The sequence below is a fragment of the Apodemus sylvaticus genome, chromosome 4, assembly GCF_947179515.1.
Source record: "Apodemus sylvaticus chromosome 4, mApoSyl1.1, whole genome shotgun sequence".
Classification (NCBI taxonomy): Eukaryota; Metazoa; Chordata; class Mammalia; order Rodentia; family Muridae; genus Apodemus; species Apodemus sylvaticus.
In genome coordinates this window covers 150,329,020-150,346,899 of record NC_067475.1, presented here as the reverse complement: position 1 = coordinate 150,346,899, position 17,880 = coordinate 150,329,020, and the positions used below count along the sequence as shown (strand labels likewise).

The 17,880-nt window shown below is 44.7% G+C and overlaps 1 protein-coding gene across 1 annotated transcript in view; it reads right to left on the bottom strand.

Moving 5' to 3' along the window:
* The window catches only part of Pde7a (phosphodiesterase 7A), a 76,348-nt gene that overhangs the window by 10,029 nt on the left and 48,439 nt on the right, over positions 1–17,880 (bottom strand). The window contains exons 4-7 of the mRNA XM_052180762.1: positions 9,268–9,419; positions 7,404–7,467; positions 2,835–2,930; positions 2,258–2,358 (exon numbers count right to left, since the gene is read on the bottom strand). Coding sequence (XP_052036722.1) covers positions 2,258–2,358; positions 2,835–2,930; positions 7,404–7,467; positions 9,268–9,419 — 413 coding nt within the window. The remainder of the gene's footprint in view (positions 1–2,257; positions 2,359–2,834; positions 2,931–7,403; positions 7,468–9,267; positions 9,420–17,880) is intronic.

Genomic DNA, 17,880 nt, shown 5'->3' with positions numbered 1-17,880 from the left:
TGAGGGGGAACCACGCTGCCGTGAGTAAGGCAGGCCCGTCTGACCTCTGCTCTGGCAGTCTCTCTGTACTCCACTTTCTCAATGGTCCCTGAGGCTTGTGCAGAGGGATATGATATAAATGTCCTATTTATTATATTCCTGTGACAAGAATATACTGCCAAATAACAGACAAGTACCTTCTGAATAGAAAATTAATGTGATTAATGTGTGCAAAATTAATACATGGCTACACATAACTGTACAACATCAGGTCAAAAAATGAAACACAAAAAGAAGCAGGTGGATTTTTAAAAATCCTGTGGGACGGTTGAAGACAGCCCAGTGGGGAAGTGCTTGTCTCAAGCCTGACAGCAGAGTTTAATTAGAAATCTGCAGAAGGCAACACCGGTTCCTAATGGTGTTCTTTCACCTCGATACTCTAATTGTGGCATGGTCACATCCCACCACACCAGTACATGAACGCATGATAAGTCATGACGTCTGTGGGAAAAATATAAAAGCAAATCACATACTTAAAGCAGAAGGCTGATTAAAAATCTAACAATTCTTCTTAAAACTTTCAGTAGAACTTTATAACAAGGGTAAGCAATTCAATAGTACTGAGACTATTTAGTGTGTGTACAATGCATGTGCACATTCATGTGCTGTGTAATTACTATGGCTGTGGAAGTCTGAGGACAACCTCGAGTGTCAGTCTCACGCACCTAACTTCATTTGAGACACAAGTCTCTCTTGCTTTTCACAGAGCACAAGCCAGGGCAGCTGCCACGCCGGGCTCCGGGGACTTTCCGGCCTGCCATCTCTGAAGGAGTGCTCGGACTACAGACACGCTAGGCGCTGCACAACCAACTCTTACACATCCTAGGGTTCAAGCCACATCCTCATGCTTGTGTAGAAAGCCCTTTTACACACTTAACATCTCTCCAGAGCTCCTACTTTTCATCTCCTAATGGATCTGCACTAAAATAGGAACCACAAGCCACCTGGACACACCCAGGTTACCATACACCAGCAATGGAAGCCGCCTAAGCAGGAACCTGAGGGAGGAGCTCGAACAGAAACCTTGGCAGGATGCAGTTAGTGCTTTCCTAGGGACGGCACTACCCACCCTGAACTAGATCCTCCTGTATCAATAAACAGTTAGGAAAATGCCTCACGGACAGACACATCTGATGTGGTCAGTTCTTCTGTTGAGGTCCCTCATCCCAGGCGATTCTAGGTTTGTGTCAAGTCAACAGGAGAAGCTACCTATGACTCCAGCCCTTCACACAACCTTGGAGGATTTGTACGGAGCCCTTGAACTTCTTATCCTTTTGATTCAGCCTGCCAGGTACTTAAAAAGGCATGAGCCACACTGCCACGCCTGGTGAGAACTTGCGAGAACGGAGTTTTAGACAAATATTGTTACTAAATGGCTCCTGATGCGAGTAGTATCCGAGTTCTGTGAACAAGCTTTTAAAGTATAGGAAAGTCAGATTTTCCTCGTATGTATTTGTAACACTATCATCAGGGTCCTATCAAGGAAAGACTATTTAGAGGTGACACTCTTTCAGTGTAACTCTGCTGGTTTGCTGTTTGTTGGCAGCATGCTGATTTACTTCTGGTTATCACGAGGGCAAACAACATTTTAAATGTAGTACTTCAGTATCTTGCTCCAGCAGACTGACAGTTTTATTCATTTTCCACGTTCAGTAACAACACATCCACAACTTCCTTCCTTCTTTCCTCGCTCCCTCCCTCTCTCCCTTCCTTCCCTCCTCCCTCCTCTCATAGGACATCAATAAATGTATACCAGTAAGGAGAGCAGTTTGGCGATCACCAGTCTCTGACAGGCTGTGGAGAGGAAGCTACTATTTACTTAGTCTGACTTCAAACTCCTGGCAATCCTGCTGTCTCAGCTTCTCAAGTGGTGGGATTTACAGGTGTGAATCTCCATGCCTGTCTAAAGTGAGGCTCTTATGTGAACTTCCAGGGACAAGAAGAACAATATGTACGTGCTCTCTTTTCAGGTGGGCTTGCATATCTCAGGGACAGGAGGAAGGACAGCCTGCAGTTTCTCGTGGGGGACACTGGACACTGCGTCTGTACGGACAGAGCCAAGGCTTTGAGAGCTCTGGGTCCAGTCCTCTGGCTCTTCCACTTACTGCCACAGCTGGAAAACCCCATCTGGTTTGATCTCATTCTCACAGCAGAAGCTTCTAACTCAGAGCTGAAATGTGTGTCCACAGAAATTGTCTTGCGACCTTTAACCACTTACCTTAGGTTCCTGTAAGTAACAGTGCATGGCCTGAGTAACGTCTGCAGCATGGACTGCATTGTGGTATGGATTTTGACTGTGGTAATCTTCCTGAATCATAACTGCATTAAAAAAAAAAAGACTCAATTTTAGTATACACGAGGGACATCCGAGTATAGAAAGTGGTAATCATTAGTAACCCACATATATTTTCCATGTGGTTATCAATTCAAATAGTCCACATTCTAAAACAGTCACTTCAATTTAACCAATCACCAGGTATTTCAGTATCATGCCACAACAGAGACCATCCGAAAGAGTATGACCTCAAGCGAGCTGATACATGGCCTGCCACACGGTGTCTGACCGCAAGCCAGCTGATACATGAAAAAATGTTTGTTTTCTACAAAGAACTGAAAGATAAAAAACTGTTAAGGCTCCAAGCCTGTTACACACAGTGCCTGCCACTGACTCAATGCTTCCATGTCTTGTAGAGGTACAAGCTCGTGCTTTAAGCTATGATCCTGAGAGTTTGTCATAGCTGACTGAGTTATGCAAGTTCTTGAACAGTCTTGTTAAATGTATTAGAATCACTTACCTAAAAATCGACGGAGTTTCACCATATCTAAATGGAAGTACTCAATCAATCCATGAAGACTAAATAAATGAAAGGTTAAGCTTACTAGACTATTTCCTAGAAAAGAAAAAGGAGAGGCCACGTTAGGAAGACATGCGAGGTCAGAAGACTGCTGTCCCCAGATGAAGACTCTGACCATGGACCTGGAGGCAACATCCAAGCCCACTTGGCTCTGCAATGTCTGCAGCTCCGTACTTTGATAGTATACACTTTAAATGTTAAGTTAACATCTTCATTCCATACTAAAGAAAAAAATGTTTGTTTTCTACAAAGAACTGAAAGATAAAAAACTTTTAAGGATTTTCAGGTTAAACAGGTTAGACAACAAACTAATACTCAATTGTAGAACAGGGGAAAACTGACCTACAGTGAACAAGCCAATCTAACTTTACAAGTGCTTCACAGAAATGAATAGAGTCATAGCAAAAATCTTTGGCTACAACTTTCTGAAAATTGTGCTTATTTTTACTGGAACAGAACTAGGAGAGGTAACTAACAGTTACCTCTTCAAGGTCCCCAAGACCAAAGCTCTGAGCTAACCCTCTCCTATTTTCTGTCCTCAAGCAGAAAACCTGAGAGCCAGGGGAGGGAGGACAGGCCGTTCCCAGAAGTCACCGCTGTGCGGCTGTGACTGCACTGCCAGCCACGCAGGCTCACCGTTGGTCAGTGACAGGCCTCTTTCACTCTGTGAGGCACCTGTTAAGACTCTGCCCTTCTTCACAGAAATTTAACAACTTTCTTTCCTATTTTCCTCATGTTCCACAGCTTCATAGATCACAGGAACAAAGATCCCTAAGCCTGTAGTTTCTCTTTCCTTAAACACTAATTTATCCATATTTCCTCAAAGACCGAACCCCATCCATCGGACATATTTCATCTCAACAACCCACGTCGTCTTGTCTCCCTGTGTCTTCCTATGACGTCCCAATAAGCACAGACATCCAGACACGCTGTCCATTCATTCCAGATGGCTCTCCTCCATCCCCACACCCATGCTGCCAGTGTTTATCCCTGCTGTCTGAATCCCCGTCTCTACTAGGCTTATTTTCCCATCCCTGACAAAAGTTCTCCAGGTTATATACACCTTATTATATTTCTCAGGATCCTGTAGACTCAGTATAGGACAAATATGCTATATTAACAGCTAAATTGACTATTTTAAATGGATTTAATCTCATAATTTACTGCGTTACACAAATAAATGACACTAATGAATCTGTTATCTGTTATCACATATATGATTCTAGTTATCCTCTGAACGCTATAATAGTTGATAAAATATGAAAAAGAAACAGCTAATCTCACAGAGTTTATAACATTTAAAAGGGTTAATAAAGAACTAGCTAACACCTCATCACACCACTGTCAACAGACGCTATAGATGAATACAGGCAACCACTGTTGCAGATGTTGCAGAACATCATGAAGGCTGGGACAGGACACAAAGAGGATTTTAAATATAATACTGTTTATTATTGTGTGTTGAAGAAACATGCATGATGGGAGCACACACACCATGGTGTGTGTGTGTGTCTGTGTGTGTAAAAAATTCAGGTCATCAGGCTCTTGCAGCAAGCGTCTTCATTTGCTGAACTATAAGGATTCTTTTACAGACACACACGAATATATGTAGGCATGCGTGCCATGTACACATGTTGGAAGTTGGAGGACAACTTGTACAAGTCATTCTTGCTTTCTAGCACGTGGTCCAGAACAGTAAACTCATGTGTGCAAGTTTGGTTGCAAAGGCGTCTTGCCAGCCCCAAGATTCTTTTAAAAGATGACTTGGCATCTCATCTCCATATGGAAAGTAATAAGTATATCCTTAAATTGGATGCCATTGAGCCAGGCATGGCGGCACAGATCTTTAATCTCAGCATCTGGGAGGGAGAGGCAGGAAGAGCTCTGTGAGTTTGAGGCCAGCCTAGACTCCATAGTGAGTTCCAGGATCCAGGACTATAGAGAAAGACATCCTCTCAAGGTCTCAGAAAAGCACAGGAGGAAGAGAAAGAGGAGAAAGAGGAGGAGGAGGATAATGAAGAAGAGGAGGACGAGGATGAAGAGGAGCAAAGGGAGAAGGAAGAGGCAGAGGAGGAGGAAGATGATAATGAGGAAGAGGAAGAGGAGGAAGAGGAGGAGGACAAAGAGGAGGAGAAAGAGGAGGAGGAGGAAGAAGAGAAGGAGAAGAAGGAAGATGAAGGGGAGGAGGAGAAGGGGGAGGAGGAAGAGGAAAAGGAGAAGAGGAGGAAGAAGAAATATCTACAGTAAAACTGCCACAATGAAGCATACCAAAAAACTAGAGACCAGCTAAGCTGTAGTGACCCGTCATAGTTTTTAGAAATTGACTCTTCATGAGAGCTTGAGCGGCAGCACAGGCCGGCCACTCTCCTCTCAATGAACCAGAGCTGCTCAGGAGCAACACACACATCACCTGTTCCCAGCCCTCTAAGAGGAATGCCAGACAGCAACTGCTTTTCTCCTGGGAGCAAAGATGAGGAATACCTGTTCTGGGGCAAACCACTCAGCTCTGTCCCCTCCTGCCTGCCTTCTCCCCTGTACTACAGAGAGCACCAGAGCAAAAATATAAAGCACCACTGAGTCAAGAAGCAAGGAGGGGCGACTATGAACCTGGATACAGTGAGTACAGATCAGGGAGGATTTCAGTTCTTAGAGGAAACCATTCCAACTACATAATGCAAGTTGAAGAACAGTTTTCTCCTGCCCACTTTAAATTACACATTTCTTCAAGTAGAGACTCTCTGTGGCTTCCAGGGGCTATAGTTAGCTTCCTAGAAAAGCAAAGGTGGGTAGCTAACAATAGGTGGTTTTTATCTAGAACCAAGTAATTGGGCCACCTTCTCCATAAAGTGGTTCAAGCAGGGTGCTGTACGGAACCAACTGTGGCTGACAACGCAGTCAAGCTCACTAGCTTTCAGCCTAAGACCCTGACTAGCAGGTTGTGTACTTTTTTAAAAATCAAATTTAGAAAAGAGCAACTGTGTTAAGGCACGGCAGGCATCCTAGCAGCCTAAGACTAGGCTATGAGCGGTCAGTTTATATAAGGCTGGCCTTTAAAAGTGTTATGGCTGCTCTTGCTTCATCTATATTTATCTTGTGGAAGTCATGTTTGTGTTGAGTTAGGAAAATTTTCACAAATCTGGAAGGAGGTGGGGCATCTAATAATTCACTGCTTGTATTAAAGAAAAGAAAAGAAAAGAAAAGAAAAGAAAAGAAAAGAAAAGAAAAGGAAAGAAAGAGCAGCCCCACCCCACCTAGAGGAAGGACGACTGCCTGTCCATCAGGGCAGCATGGCTAGGTGCTGGCAGCTAGGAGGCAGGAGAGCAACAGGACACCGAGCACCCAAGGGTGAACGCAAGAGCGGGAGAGCGGAGAGGCAGCGATGCCTGGCGCTTGGCGGACGGCAGACCTCACGTTCTTCACCACCTTGCCCTTCAGTCTCTTCTGCTTCCCCTCAGCAGGACAGAGATAAGCAGGGCATATGGGGACCTCTCTTTTCCCGCTGCTTAGAGGAAATAACAGTGACACCCAAACAGCCACAGCAGTGCTCAGGGAAGGTGACAGGGTTCACCGGGTAAGGCACTTGTACCTACAAGCTCAACAAACTGAGCTGGAACCCTGCAATCCTTAGAAAGGAAAGAGAACCCGCATCAGCATGCTATCCTCTGGCTTCACATGTGTGCTGTGGGCGTGGCACACACCTCCCTCCATACATAAATAAATAAACACATTTCTAGAACAGAAAAGCAGGTAACTTTAGAGTTAGCAGTGGGCAGGCACATTACTCCATCCTACCAACGGAAAAACCCAATTCTCTGTGTAATTCTATTAAAAACCTTCTTTGGCAAAGGGGCAAAGATGGGTAAATTATCACCAAGAATCTGCCAAATATGTTATTCTAAAAAAAAGTTTCCAAATAGAGCCCAGTTTTGATTTACAGAGAGAGACAGAGAGAGACAGAGGGGGGAAAGCAATGCCAGCCCCACATAAAGCTGGGCTGAGCTGCGGCTGGGGAGGCGAGAATTACTCCAAACCCTTCTTAACCGTCCAGTCTACGCTCTCCCCCGGCACAGCAGGGCAGGCAGCGCCAGAGGGAGGCGGTGGAAACAGGCTGTCCTCCGCAGCAGTGGGGCCAGCACACTCAAGAAGAGAGCAGCTGGGGGAGGATGCCTTTGGGATGACCCTACAGGGGAGACTGTGCAGAAGAGCCACTGTGAACAGTCACACACTGAAGGACCGGAAGAGCAAGCGCAGACGGCAATACTGAAAATGGCAGTAGTGCTGCTACCTGGTCCAGCCATAAGGAAGTGCCTGGGTTACTGTCAACACTAATGATAAGAACACAAACTATGACATGATTTCTGTGGTCTTTTTGAAAGGTGACTTACAAGGACAAGACGCTGGCAGTGGGGTCACAGCCTAGTGAGTGATAGCAAGGACAGGGCACACTAAAGCTTCAACATAGGAGGCTAACGGCCACAGAAACTCGAGTATGTCAAATGCGTCACTTACCATTTGTTAGTCTATCAAACAGAAAGATATCAAAGTTCCAATTTCCAACTTTTTCCAGCATACACTGAAATGAAAACCAAACATTTCTACTGTAATTTAATCTCAGTAACATGCACCTGGCAGACAGTCCCTAGCAAAGTTCAGGGGGACGGGAATGTCTGGCTGGTGTGCGGGCAGGGACCCACGGTGAGCCCAGGCTAGTCTCCAGCCCCGTGACCCAGGAGGACCAGCGTGTGCCGCCTCACTTTGCTCTCAGACTCCTGTCACTTATGACGCTTTCCACTGGCTCAAATATTCTCTACAGAAATGAATTCTACTTGAGGACAAATTATTTTGTTTTTCAGTTAATCATAGAGAGGTCAGGTCAGTCTTTCAACCTGTTTCTATGGTCTACAAACGTCGGAGAGTTCTGAAACACTTCACCGTCACATAGCCCACGTGCTGCGTAGTCTTAAGCCAGATTTTAACATCTGGCAGGGAGTTGGTTCTCTGGGAACTGGTGAGGGGGCGAGGTGCTCAAGCCTCGCGGACACCTGGGACAGGCAAGAACCCCCCTTGCTCAGCTGTAGCCGAAAGCTGTCATGGCAACTCAAGAGCTCGTCTTTCAGGGACTTGGAGACCACATTAACCCACACCAAACTGTAATTAAGTATTTGCTGCTCAGGGTTGTTTGTTTGTTTTGTTATTTTGAGACAGGGTCTTTCTACATAGCTCTTGCTGTCCTCGAACTCACAGAGATCTGTCTCCCTCTACCTCCTGTGTGCTGGGATTAAAAGCATGCATGGCCATACTTGGTTTGCTAACCATTTCTTTCTTTCTTTTTCTTTTCTTTTAAAAAAAAAAAAACCTGAATTATGGGGTATTTATTGATGATCTTTAAATATCATTCAGAATTATCAATAAAATCCATCAGTTAGCTCTTAGGATAGTATGTACTTTAGGCAAACAAGTAAACCCCCTTTTGTGGGCTTTTAAAGTAAAAGCTGTTATTTTGTATCCCTAAGTTTGTTGTGGTATAAAAATGAATTAAACACCATACGGAGTATCAGTGTGACACTTGGGGAGGTTGAAACCACAGTGCCAGTAACCAGCAATAGCACACAGGCGTTATTCTAACCGTGACAGCAGGCCAACAGTTCCCACTCACTTATTTATCAGGGAGGGAAAGATTCTTTTCTTTATATTGCAATTTAACTTCAAAGAAGGTACCCTGGAGCCAATCTACATAACTTTAGAAATCTGGCCAGTAAAATTTAAGGAGCAAATAATTTCAGATAAATTAAAATTCAAGATTATATAAAATCCCATTTGATCAAAACCAAACCCATTTCACTTCAATCTTACTTAAGACATTTCCTGCAAAGTCTGTAAGAATGAAGTAAATAATTCTTACAAATACCACTTCAGTTAAAATTAGCTAAACCTTCAAGATCATCTGACTGAAAAAGACGGCCCACCCATCTCCCAGAGCTGTTTGTATGGAACTCTAGGGTCAGGACATCCAGAGTGATACACAGACCCCAGTGTCCTTATCAACAGCTGAGAAGCATCAGGTCAGGTCACGGGTCATAGTCTTCCCAGCATCCAACTCTGGGCCAGCTTAAAATTGACTGTTCTGCTGATCCACTCATTACCTAATGTTATATTAGGTAATTAATATAGAAAAATAAGAAAGCAAATGTATTCACTACTTTATCTCAGAAGTTTTCCTTGCTCTGTTATACCTACTTAAAAAACCAAACAGCTTTAAAATCTGAAAAATGGCTCAATTTGGACAGGAAAAGGGCATCTAAATCAGTTTTTGGGAGGTGGCCCCAACAAATTTATTAAGCAACTCAAATCTTTTTGAAGAAGTTGTACAAACCTTGGCTTGTCCATTGTAATCCTCATCTAAAATGTTTAGAGAACTACAAACTGTGGCACCCCGAAAAAACCGTGAGGATCTGAGATATCGCTGGAAACTTAGTAACCTTCTGATGTTCCTGGCGGAGACGGATGCTTCAATTTCAGACTGAGCTGAAAGAAAGAAAGTAAGATGAAAGAAACCGGTAAAACCCAAGCAGGCTGCCTCTAACACCCCAAGTTCCACAAAAGTACTTAAGGGGTTATACAAGCACTTTACATTTTTCCCCTTCATTCTTTTGTGCATGGGTCCTTGTCTACATGTGTGCATGCGCACCTTGTGTGTGCAGCGATGGGAGGGGCTAGAAGAGCACTGTGTTCCCTAGGACTGGAGTTAAGGACGGTTGTGAGCCATCATGTGGATGCTGGGAAGCAAACCCAAGTCTTCTCCAAGAGCAGCCAGTGCTGTTCACCGCTGAGGCATTTCTCCAGCCCCACATGACAGCATTTTTTAAAAAAAGATATTAATTTCCATGGACAGTTCTTTCTATAGAGACGTAGCTTATTTCTACTTTGAATTAAAAAACAGTTAAGGATCAGTTTTGACAGGTGTTAGAAAGCTAGGAGAACATCTGGACTTAGACTCAGTTTTAAAGTTTGATTTCCATTAACTATCACTTCTCATTTGGTTGCTTCAACACACTATATAAAAATTGGAAGCAAGTATGCACACACACACACACACACACACACACACACACAATTCTAGTTTCAAGTGACTGAAAAGCCAAATCCCAGTCATAGATATTAACAACTATAGTAACAATATATCTTAAATCCTAATGAGATAATTTAAAGTATTTTAAAGCTAATTTTAAACACACGCACACGCACACACACACACACACACACACACACGAAGAGTTCTAAAGGATATAAATATATTTGTCTAAAGAGGAAAACCCTGGGCACTGTGGTTCTTCACCGGAAACAGTGTGTCATTCAATGAATCTAACAACCCTTTTTTCCCCTCTACTCTCAGAATAATCCAGTTTCTTTAAGTATCAAAGGACACAAAAGATTGTGGTTGTTTAGCTCTGCACTTCAGTGCAATAGTCCATCCTTCTACTCGATGGGTCCTAAGTTCCCAAGCTACAGGCCTGCCTAAGAGCGTCCGCACGCCCTCTTGAGCAGCACTCGGGTCCGTGCGCCGTGGTCCTGAGGGTTCACCTTTTCAATCCCTCTACTTTCTTATTCACCTTTCGGCGGCCAGCTGGCCTGCCAGCCTTCCTTCCCCTTTTCCTTCCCTCCCTCCCTTCCTTCCCAAGGCATTTATTCAGTACCACAATCAGACGATGCCCTTCAGCCATCAGTAGCATCTGTGTGTTACTGAGACGTGACAAGAAGTCTCTATTAGGAAACTGTCCTTCTCTGTGAAGTTGCATAGTAATGTGTGGACACATTCGCAGACCTGTGCTTAGGTCTGTGTCCTTTCAACCGTCATGTTTTCTTTCCAGACAGTGTTTCAAGGTCCCCCACTCTATGGCTGCCTGCGGGTCTCTGTATTTGTCCCATCTGCTGGAGGAAGCAGGAACACTATCAACTTTTCAGTGTGTGTGACAGCGACGGTTCATGTGCAGACAAGATGGCAGCTACTCAACGTTTTCTGATTCCTATCTTCTCATAGAGTCCTGCAATGACGCGCTTTCTGTGTAAACACTTCTTCACCGCCTGACTCCCTCGCTCCTCAGAAACACGGCAAGAGGGAAAGCTTGTGCCACTAGGATCTGACACATAGGCCTTGCTGGAGAAAAAAGATTTTTATGAGTAAATTAGTGTTTCATAATTGTCCTGGGAGAGCTTCCAAAATAGAATCTATTAAAGGGCTTGGGAACTATAAATCAATAATAAAACATCCGTTGCTGTGACACTGTTGGAAATGTTTTCTTCATACCTGATCACCCTCTGCCCCTTGTCTATCTGTCTCTGTCTCTGTCTCTGTCTCTCTCTCTCTCTCTCTCTCTCTCTCTCACACACACACACACACACACACACACACACACACACACACAGTCTCTGTAGAAGCAAAGTCCTTACACTGAAAACTCCGATAGAGACATCTTCTAGGGCCACAAGTAAGTTAAGTTAGGAAGGCTGCGCCCAGCCTTCCTCTCACCCTAGTTAGACCTGATGCCACTGTACAGGAGACATCAGGCTGAATGAACAGTAACATTTAGGAATATGAAAGGTTGTTTCTGGAAATGGGAAAGAAGCCCTACCCTTCATTTAGATAATTACTAAAAAGCTCACCCTCCGGCCAAATTACACAAAAACCCAGCCCTATTCCCAGTACTTGGATGAGCTCATCCTGTGACATGAAGCGAGCCATGACTCATCTCACAGCACGACAGACAGACAGACAGACAGCAGATCAGAGTGCCTTACTACAGCTCAGCCACCATCAAGCTCGGGCTACTGAGGCTCCCCAGGCCTGTTCTGGCCTTCACGTATGCTAGTTTCTGACACAGCTTAGACAGCTGAAGGCACACGGACACTCATGTCCTTAGCAGAGAGCACCAGGGCCCCATGGCATAGCCATGACCAACCAGCACCGCCAAAGCCAGCGAGCAAGGCCGCTGTGCCCAGGCGTCCTCCTTCCATATTTCTGGACCAGACAATAGAGTGGAGAAGAGTTGGTGATTTTTAAAAATATACTGCTTATTTCCTTCATCATAGTAGAAAGTGAAGAGGAAATACAAGCTCCAGGCTAAGAGAAAGGGCTGGAGACGGGCTACACTGACAGGAGGTTCCTGTCTTCCCTGCAGGTGCTTGCTTGCCTGCTACCCAGGTCTCTCTCTCTCTCTCTCTCTCTCTCTCTCTCACACACACACACACACACACACACACACACACACACCAGGTGCTTGCTTGCCTGCTACCCAGCCGACGCCCCCCCCCGCCCCTCCCCCACACCCCACACACATTGGGCTGGGGCTGGGAAGGTGCGGCTCAGGCTGGGGAGGTGCAGTTACTAGATCAGAAAGGTCCTTCACAGAAAACCCCTCAGCTTCTGGAAGAGACAGTCGCTCGCTGCAGTAATCCACAAGGGGGCACCCTGACACCAAGAATTACTATGGAAAAATTACTGCTCAGATCTTCATTTTTATAATTAAGTTCTTTACAGTTTTAGCTTAGTCTATCTTAGTCAATTCTATGCTGAACAAATATTGAATAAAAAATTCTAAATATTTTCTGTATTCTAATTTTTCTTTTCTGTCCCTAGTTTTCTTTAAAAGGGGGGGGGGTGGGACAAGCTTTTTTTTTTTTTAGAACTTTTAGTCTTAGCATATCTCAGCATGCACTAACACACAGAGAAGCGCTGCTGTGAGCAGCGTTATTCAGCTGCCTGTGCCAAGAGAGAGGCAGAATGGCAGCGAGGGCAAAGACTGGGCAGAGCCCCTGCTCTGTCACAGTTCTGTAATGTAGAGCTGAATGACCCTCAGTTTGTTATCTGTAGAACAGGCTTCTGAGGACTGAAGGCAGAGAGCAAATGAGACAACACACTCAATAGCTCTGTGGTTTGGGGGAAAGAAGCAAGCACTCAATAAATATAATTATAAAGTATAAATTATATGTATATTACAAATGATAATTATAACTACATATTTTTAAACCTTATACTTCTAACTTTTAAGACCAGATTTAGATTTCATTTTTTATGGTTACATATTTTTGTTTTGTTTTGTTTTTGTTTTCTTTTTGGTTTTTTTCGAGACAGGGTTTCTCTGTGTAGCCCTGGCTGTCCTGGAACTCACTCTGTAGACCAGGCTGGCCTCGAACTCAGAAATCCGCCTGCCTCTACCTCCCATGTGCTGGGATTACAGGTGCGCGCCACCACCGCCTAGCTTATGGTTACATATTTAATATTGAAAACCATTGTGTATGTACTTCAGAACTAACTGCATATTTACACAATTTCAAAACAGTTTAATAGAACTCTAAATGTAGATGCAGTAAAAGCTTTATCATGAATAAGTGACCTACTCACAATCTCATATTAGATCAACTCTGATAAGAATGAAATATATCATCAGTACTTTCCGCTTAAGCAATTCTAATAACCCTGGTTCACAGAATTATTGATCATTCTGATGATCTGATGATTAAGTAAGAGATTCAGAGCTCTTTAAAACTCTTTTTTCGTTTCTTTCTTTTCTTTCTTTTTGAAGACAAAACTTCTCTGTGTAGCTTTGGCTGTCTTAGAACTCTCTCTGTGGACCCAGGCTGGTCTTGAACTCACAGAACTTAACCTGGCCCTGTCTCCCAAGTGCTGGGATCAAAGGTGTGTGCCACCACATGCAATTCCCAAGTCCGAGTCAGCTGGGAGGGGCTGGAAAGGAAGCGCATGCAGAGCTTCAGCAGCGCATGCTCTGTCAAAGAGCAGCTGCAAAGTCACGTCAGGGTGAAGTCCAACCCCACCAGTTCTGCAGAGTCCAGAACAGCAATGACCTTTAAACTGGATTAAGATTAAGGTCCAATCCATACCAGCCTGCCTAGTTTATGTAACAACATAATTAAGGATATCTAGAATATTGGCTTCTTCCAAGTCTGGGACAAAGCAATGAAAACCAAAGGTTCTTAAATGCAGGTATCTGAGAACGTTCTGGAAACTAGCATGACATTTCCCAACACATCCACATGGCGTCTCCACAAGAACCAGTTGGTAAGGGAACTGCCACTAACAGGAGTAGGAACTCAGGTCACTGGCAAGGGAAAAGGATGTGCGTGCGTGTGTGTGTGTGTGTGTGTGTGTGTGCTGCACATGCGTGTGCATACATGATTGTGTCAGATGACAGCTTGCAGGAGTTGAATCCCTCCTTCCACTATGTGGATACTGGCAATAGAAGTCAAGTCTTCATGCTTGGTCACAATCACCTTCACCTACTGATCCATGTCACTGGCCCAGTTTTCTTTCTTTAGTGAGATGTTTTGTGAATAAAGGCAGACAGTATTTCAAATACGCCATGACTCTTGGTGTTCACTGTGCCTTGCTTCCATGCACCACACTTGCAGAGACTGGTTCTCTCCTTCCACCATGAGGGTCCTGGAGACTGGACTCAGCTTGGTGACAAGCTCCTTTACCACGTGTGCCATCTTGCCAGCTGCTTCTAGTGTCAGCTCCATGAATTCAAGGAATACTGTCTTTGAAAGAAGCAGGTGTGATTTCAGGACAAGTATGTGGGAGTCAACTGATTTATCAGAGACTTTAGACAAAGTAATGGCCTTGGTCTATAACGGCACGACTACAGATGCAGGCTAGATGTTCACGTGAGTAAGAAGCCAATACAGAGGGCAAGAAGACCAGTCAGTCACCACAACAAAGTAGCTTGTGAATAGGAAGGCAGTGACAGGCCTCGGGGGCCTGAAGAGGAAAGCAAAGAGACACACAGGTCAGGGAGGTGCCAAGGAAACGCCATGCTTAAGAGGCAGAAACTCCAGCAAACTCCAGGTACAGCAGATGCCCTTGTACAGGTGCTGCACATGGAAGTCAGTTAACCAGCCTGATCTACTCGAGACAGCGCAAGCATACAAAGACACAGGTGTTTTCCATAACACATAAGTATGAAGAAAACAATCTAAGCTTCATACAGCTTTGCCACGATGAGAGGAAACAACTGCAAGCCAATACACCTGAGAACTATGGGGCAATCTATGAAGAGTTTGTATGTTTCCACAGTCAGCCGCTGTAATGAAGACAGCATCGAAGGCTAGGCTCAAGAGAAAAGCAACAAGCCTGAACCTGGGTGCCAGTTAATAAAGATTATCTTGGGGAATTGCAAATAAGACCCTATAACTGTTGGGGTTTGGCCTTTTGGTATGTATTGTAATGCTAACTACTGGCCCCCCCAAGGTCGAGAGAATCCGCACATAGACCAGTGACACTATGTAACCAGGCCCCAAGTTATCCCTGGTTGGTAAATAAAGACGCTGATAGTCTACAGCTGGGCAGGAGATGGCCAGGAGTCCAGGCTTGAGGTTGGAAGAGACCACAAAGCGAGGAAAGAGTGCCAAGGCCTGCCTCAGCTTGGAGGGGTGTCTGAGAATGGTGAAGTAAATGACTGAAAGTCAATCGTGGGTCCAAGCTGGTGGCCTGGATTCTGTTCGGGACAGCTTTCCAGACTGACTGCTACCCAGCTCTTCTCTATTTTTCTGTTCAAGACAGTTCTTTAAGCAGTTCTCTCTAGGTATTCTAAAATTTTTCTGGATAACTCATCTCTTGCAGATCATAAGCCCAGTCTTTTATTCTACATATCAATCAATGCAGTCCTTTACCCCAGGTTCCCTTCTGATTATCCTATCAATCAGCAGCCCATGACCCCAGCTCTGTGAGAAGGCAAGCACACTTTATTTTTTAACATTGCAAAGGAATTTAGAGATCTGCCTGCCTCTGTTGCGCACAGATAATAAAGTAGCTGGGTGAACACTGCCCTGAAATTACCATCTCTTCCACACTCGGACCTAACCTTGCTCTGTCCCGGGTTGACCTAAACTGAGGAATCTGCCTGCCCTTGTAAGCATAAAAAAACCTTAGCTGTGTGGGATCTCCTTCGGAAATCTCTTTCTTTTCCCTTTAGTATCTGACAAGTTGGCTCACTTGCTTCTGTTCCTTTCAATTCCTGAAGCTACTCATACAATTCATATTGCATCCATATATTTTGCATGGTTGATAAATTATATATTCTTAAATTCATGTTTCTTGAGTTCTTTCATAGCCTTAAGAGCTGTCCTAGCAGTTTACCGTTTGCTGAGACATTAGCCACACACTGACTCCCGGTCGTATGCTGACTCTGATTATCATGGAGTCATTACGTAACATTAACAGGGGCGGCACTCCTCGGAGAACTGTGAAAGCATGTACACTATCGTGCAAACAAGCCGACATGCACAGTGCCATCAACACTCATGGAGGCCCATGCCCGCTGGCCCTGTCCTGCGGCAGGAACCACGTCACCCCCCCACCATGCCAACAGCAAAAGAGCAGAGGAGGAGGAGATGCCACGAGGGGGTGAACCACAGCGCATGGCCAGGAGGCACAGCAAGTGTGGGCACAGGCTGGAAGTGGCCAGGCCAGCAGTTAGAAAAGCAGGCGTTACTTCCCAGTAACAGTCAAAGCCAATTAAAGTAACCCCAATCTGCGCCCCACTCATTTATAAGCTAGGTGGGGATCTGCTTAAGTTGGTTGTACTACATAAAACTCTAACTGGCTGAAATAAGCAAAGAAGGGGTTAGCTGATACGTGTGTGTTTAGCCCTCCTCTTGTGCACGTGCGTGCGTGCGTGCGTGCGTGTGTGTGTGTGTGTGTGTGTGTGTGTGTGTGTGTATGTGTGTGCATAGGCCAGAGGTTGGTGTCAAAAGCCACCCCCACTAGCGCTCCACTTTTCTGTTTATTTGGTAGTGATGGTACTGAACATAGGGCCTCAGCCATGTGAGGTGCACACTGCCATTACACTACAGCCTGAGCCCTTCCAAGCTTATTTTTGAGATGTGGTTTCAGTTTTCTCCAGTGGCTGAGCAGCAGGCTCAGGGGCCCCCTGTCTCCTTCCTTAGTGCTGGGAGCTGAGGTTGTTCCCCTGTATACCTTGCTCGGTAGGAGGGTGCGAAGGATCCACACTTCCGTGGCAAGCACTTTACTGACACATCTCCTTGAGACACAACCACAAATCGACATGGAATTCCTACAAGCATGTCCAGTTAAGAGGGAACAACATATGGCCGGCAGAACAGTGAAAACTAAGCTCTGTGGGTTATTTGGGACTCAGGCTTCAGCTCACTGAATGCAAAGGAAGGAAACAGAGAGGAGCTTGCTGTCCTCTTCCTTATCTCTCTCAGTATTTTGGAATCAGAAACCAGAGGCGGAAGCTGTCCTAACCCAGGAGGAGCCTCCAGAGGAGGACGCCATCTTGGAGGCACAAGCCGGGGCGCCCGGGCCCAGCACTCACTGGCTCCTTCTCTAACTAATGTGCCAGTGGTTCTCTTTATGAAAGAAGCCGTTTTATAAGCTTGTAAACTGTGCAAATACACATCAGATATCGTTTGAGCTCCACAAGACAGGACCAAAGAAAAAGTTCATAAAATACCAAAAAAACACAACACAAAACAAAACAAACAAAAACCACCACCAACAACAAAAAAATGCTTCAGAAAACGTTTAGAGAAAGGTAGCTGGGAAAACGTTTACATTCTGACATAAAAATATTAGGGAAGCTAGTGAAGAATGAAGGCTTTCCTGTGACATTTCTAACTGAAAAGACCCTGAGACTTCGGTCCTACAGCAGACCCCACTGCACAGGTGCTAGGCTGCCCCCCACCTGCACACTGATTCCCCGTATCTGGGAAGCATGTCTTACAGAGGACCTCAATCAGGAAAATCACTCTGCTCTGAGGCTGTGAATAAAAGATTCAAAACGTCTCCAAATTTCAATTTTCCCAGTTCTTTATAAATAAGTCCACGGCTGGCTTAATGCAACTTAATTAACAAATACATGATCCGAATAAAAACCTATGACTTTATATAAATGACTAATTTCATTACATCACATTTTTTTAAATCTCTAAATGACTCAGTACCATAATT